This window comes from Chamaea fasciata, unplaced genomic scaffold (genome assembly GCF_029207755.1).
Source record: "Chamaea fasciata isolate MVZ Bird 193981 ecotype frontalis unplaced genomic scaffold, bChaFas1.0.hap1 SCAF_26, whole genome shotgun sequence".
Lineage (NCBI taxonomy): Eukaryota > Metazoa > Chordata > Aves > Passeriformes > Sylviidae > Chamaea > Chamaea fasciata.
Window position 1 is genome coordinate 4,396,432 of NW_027094111.1, and position 4,979 is coordinate 4,401,410.

Sequence of the window (4,979 nt, forward strand, 5' to 3'; positions counted from 1 at the left end):
GGACACCCCAACAATCCCACCCTGAGCCTGAGTGTGTTGTCTAAACAATTCTTGAGCTCTGGCAGCCTTGGGACTGTGACCCTTTCCCTGGAGAGTCTGTTTTGGTGGCAAAAATGGTTCTGGCCCTATTTGGAACACTGATATTTGTTGTTTTCTTCAGTAGTACAAATATTTATTTAATTTCTTACTGGCCAGACATTCACTTCAGTTTGAACCTTCAAAGTAAAAAGCTAAGGAAAAAAAAAAAATAAGGATAATTAAACTGAAAGCAGGAGCTGTGCTTTTATCCCCAGGTTTTGTCAAGCAGTTTTCTTCTTCAAGGCAGAAAAGCGTCTAGGAGTCACACGTGATGCAAAGTGCCCCAAGTTAACATTTTATTGGAAAAGTTCAAAAGCTCTCATAACAAGATCAGCTCTCTCTAGTACAAATATAGATTTAAATGCACAAACTAAACAATAAAAACATCTTCTCATGATTGCTGTACATAAGTGGAAGATTACTCTTGGCTACCCACTTTGTGAAGAAAATGGCATGGAAGCTGAGTTAGGAGAAACAGCTCTAGAAATAAAGGACAAATCATGAAGAGGCTCTTCTTTCTAACAGGCGTTCTCTAAGGAGCCAAAACAAAGTGAAAACTCTGAAGCTTTGAGCACTTCTGTTTTCCCACATCTGCTTATGCTTTCAGTCACATGGTCAGAGCACAGAATCAGGCCCAATTACCACAATCACACACATTCTGCTCGTCCTTGAATCCCAAGGAGTCAGCTTTCACTGAGTAACCAGGACTTCTTCCCACAAAGAGCAAAGGTCACCCTCCATGCAACAGAGCTCAGCAAGGTATCTTGAAACATGGACAGACATTTGCTTGGAACTAAAATCACATGGAAGGAACTTTACTCAGCATCCGTTGACTTATAGTGGTCATCATCCACCGTGGAGTAGATGTGTCCCTCGCTGCTGAGGAATTCCACAGCTTGCCTTGAAGAAAAACCCCACAGATGGTAACTAATCAGCAATTAGTTAGCACAGGGAGGTAAGTCACCACCTTTCTGCCAGGTAATTCCCATTCACAGACCCCGTCCCCACAGTTCCCTCCTGGCAGCTGCCAAGGGAAGCTCTTGGTGTCTCTGTCCCGTGGGCAGTGTGAGTGACACAGGAAGTTTCTCCAAAGCAATGAGCCCCCCCTGAAGCTCAGACTCTGCTTGAGTCACCACTCTGCACTTGCAAGTTAGTACCCACCACTCTGCTTCAGAGGGGACAGAACATACAAAGGTCATGGAAGGTAACGACTACTTTTGTATGTCTTAAGAAGAAGTTATAAGAGACAGTGAAGTAGAACAGAACAGGTTATTCCTAGGTATTTTATCAGTGTGTAGAGAGCAAGGTAGGCCTTGAACAGGAGAAATGCTACTGAGGCACTGCAGTACGTGGCCATTGAACTGATTAACAGCTTGTTTTGATAACAAGGAGCAATGCAACTGGCAACAGCTCACTAAGGGCAGTGAATCTTTCAAAAGCTCTGGCTCCTGTGACCACTGTCCTCTCTGCCTCTGAATGGACTGCCTGGCTTTCCATAGCATCCTTCATTACTACACACTTACTTGATCGTTGACATACTCATACTGTGGAGCTGCTGCTTCAGGTCTTGTAGACTCATCCCCTCTGGGACATGGCAGCTTTTGATCAAGTTCAGCACCTGGGTGAGCAAGAACCACACTTCATCACACTGGAGGAGGCTCTGCTGCCACTGCTGTGCTCCCAGAAGAGCTGCTGGCACCCACCTGGCTCTGCTGCGCCGTGAGCCCGTTCACTGGCAGGCTGCCACCTCCTCTGTAGCCCCCCATGTCACTTATCCCAGTGGAGGAAAATGACTGTGGCACTCTTGACGCTGACTGGAATTATGAGAATAAAAGTGCTGTGGTTACCCAGGCTGCCCAAGCCTGCAGAGTTAAAGACTCACTGTTATTTCTAATAATGAAAACAGCTTCTTATGGAAGTGGATTGCGACACAATCTCCCTCCAAAGAAGCCAGGACTCCTGTTACACCTTCAGTGTTGCCCAGCTTTAAGCTTTCCAGCCCCACAATGAGGCAATTCTCCCAGCAAAAGGTCCCTCTTTGGGCGATCACCAGCCACCCAGGAAGGGCCACAATGGAATCAGGATCTTTGTACGTACCATAAGATTTTTTCTGAGCATCATATGTGCATTGACAATTTCTAGTATGTGTGTGGTGAACTCATTCATATTTTCCAGAGGCATGATCTTAAATGCTACCAAGCTCTTCTTATTCTTTCAGAGGAAAAAACAAAACAAACAAACAAACAAACAAAGAAAACAATTTACAGCAACATGAAGATGCCTAACAGCCAACCCAGCCATTCCCTCCAGGAGTGGGATAACAGTGGGGAGAGACCTTCTCTGCATTGCAGCTCATCTAAAATGTCCTGACCTACATCTTGTGCTGCTTTCGGCTGGGGTACAGTAGCATGGGCTAGTTTTGGACTTGTGCTGGAAACAGTGTTGGTAATGCAGGGATGTTTTAGTCGTTGCTCACCAACCTTTGCACAGAGCCAAGGGCTTTCCTGCTTCTCACACAGCTCCACCACTACTAGGCTGGGAAGGGACACAGCTGGGACCCCCACTGTCCCATGGGAGAACCCAGAGCAGCCAGTGTCATGCTCAGTTATAAAACTGGTGAAAGGAGGAGGAAGAGGCACACCTGCCTCCCCATGGGAAGTGTGGAGTGAATTCCTTGTTTTGCTTTACTTATTAAACTGCCTTTATCTGAACTCATGGGTTTTCTCACTTGGACCCCTGCAATTCCCCCCATCCCTGGGAGCAAGCAAGCACTGGGAGAGGGATGTGATTTTGAAAGATAATGGAGACAGAATCACTCCCCTTTTTTAACCATCTGGGAGTTAACTACACCATGCCTTAATGCACATGCATCATTATTTGAATATTTAAAAACCACGTGAGCTACATGAACTAGTACAAGAAGTCTCCAAATGAACCAGAACTTGGTCTAAGCTTGACCAACACCCCAGAACGTGGTGGCCAGAACTCTGCTCTGCTGAAAACACACTGGTGACGAGGGGAATTTTGAAAAGATTCTCATTTGAAATAGTCCTCTGCACTCAGGAACAATTAGAACGTTCACAGGTAACACGACCTTACCTGGAATGACCGAAGGTGACCAGCTACTTTAACATAAGTTCCTGGAGGTACCACAACATTCTCACCTCCTGCTTCCTGACAGAGAGGGGAAAAAAAGAGAGGTTTGCTGCTTCATGTTTTTATTTCTCCATTATCACAATAAGCAACTTAGCAAAGCAGGCTCATCTCAAGCAAGCACAAACAACGCATTTTTGAGTAAGAGGAGTTAGAGAAATGTAACTGTAAATAAAAAATAAATAAAAACATTAGCATACATTTCAGAGCAGTCAGAGCCAGTTGTCTGCTCTGCTGTCTCTGTCCACTTATGAGAGATTCTCACAGTGCAACAAGAGGAAAGGAAGCTCAAATAGTAAAAAAATTAGTTCCTGAATTCCATAATCTGGCTGGGGGATGGGGTGAGCCAGAGCCATTTTTAAACTCACGCTAAACTGGCAGTAATGCAACTGAACATCTGCCTGATTTCCCTCTCAAAACTGTTCAACTCAGCTATACTAAACAGGCAGACAGTCATATACACCACCACCGACCTCTGCTACACAGCATCTTCCTTGGATTTCAGGGACGCGTTATCCCCAAAATACTTCCCAGAAAAGCCACATCTTTTGGATTAAAAAGCTCTGTGACAAGTAGGAAGTTGGCGTTGATCACTGATCCTTACAGGTTCCTTCCAGTTCAGACACGGTACAATTCTACAACCCGCTGCCCTCAAACGCTGCTAAAGCGGCCTGTTCATAGCAAATCCAAAGCTTACATCGGTATCAACCCACTGCCTGACGTCCATCGGCGCTGCCGTCATGTCATCCACTTTGTAGAGGATGTTGGTGGGCGCCTTCTCGGCGTGCCGGACGATGCCCACCACGGTGACCTGCGGCAGAGGAGAAAAGGTTGCTCGGGCCGGGAGCGGGTCCCCTCCGGCCGCGGGCCCGCCCCGGCGCCCACCTGCGAGATCTCCACGTCGCAGATCCGGAAGGTCTCGTCGGCCTGCTCCGCCGCCAGCAGCTGCGACACGGTGCAGGGCACGATGTTCTGCGAGCGGCTCCGCTGCAAGGGCCCGAGGGGCCGTCAGAGCCGGCCCCGGCCCCGGGCCCCCTCCCGCGGCCCCCGCCCGGCCTACCTGCTTCTTCTCCGCCTGGCCGCCGGCGGGAGACCCGAACCCGCCCGGGGACTGCGTGTAGCCGCCCGGGGGCCCCGCGCCGCCCATGCCGCCGTACCCGCCATCGAAGCTCCCTAAGGGGGGAAAGAGAGGGACAGTGAGGCGGGGGCTCAGCCCCCCTTCCCAGCGCTGCCGCCATCACGGGGAGCGGCGGCCCCTCGGGCCCCGCGTCCCCCGGAGGCGGCGAGCGCGGCCCGCCCGGCCCGGCGCGCACCGTGCCCGCTCCACATGGCGCCGCTCCGGGAACTGCCGCCGCCGCCGCTCCGGGACCCGCCGCCGACCGCCCGCGCGCCGACCCGCGCGCGCCGCCGCCCGCCGCCCAATCCGAGAGCGCCGCTCTGCCGGCCGCCAGCCAATCGCGTCCCTCCGCCTTCCCGCTCTCGCCAATAGAAAGAGGCCGTGCGGAAGCCGCCGCCGCCATTGTGAGAGCGGGCGCTGCCCGGCCTGGAATTGATGGGGCGCGGCCGGAAATGGGCGGGGCACGGACGGGGAGGGCGGGGCACAGGTGAGGGCCGAGCACAGGTGGGGGCCGAGCACAGGTGGGAGCGGGCAGAGGTGAGGGCAGGCAGAGGTGAGGGCCGGCACAGGTGGGAGCGGGCGCAGGTGAGGGCCGGCACAGGTGGGAGCAGGCACAGGTGGGAGCAGGCAC

The 4,979-nt window shown here is 51.7% G+C and overlaps 1 protein-coding gene across 2 annotated transcripts; it reads right to left on the reverse strand.

Annotated features, from left to right (window-relative positions):
* Nucleotides 1–347: 347 nt before the first annotated feature.
* On the reverse strand, nt 348–4,646 carry RPA2 (replication protein A2). Of its 2 annotated transcripts, none has more exons than XM_066204583.1 (9): nt 4,545–4,646; nt 4,292–4,404; nt 4,117–4,218; nt 3,929–4,042; nt 3,178–3,252; nt 2,176–2,289; nt 1,782–1,892; nt 1,602–1,676; nt 348–978 (listed from the first exon to the last, which is right to left on the reverse strand). In XM_066204583.1, the coding sequence occupies exons 1-9, from the start codon at nt 4,558–4,560 to the stop codon at nt 925–927; spliced, it is 774 nt and encodes a 257-aa protein (XP_066060680.1). In that variant the 5' UTR covers nt 4,561–4,646; the 3' UTR covers nt 348–924. The 2 variants fall into 2 exon arrangements, with proteins under 2 accessions (XP_066060680.1, XP_066060679.1); XM_066204582.1 differs by having other exon boundaries at nt 1,602–1,696; nt 4,545–4,645.
* Nucleotides 4,647–4,979: the final 333 nt, after the last annotated feature.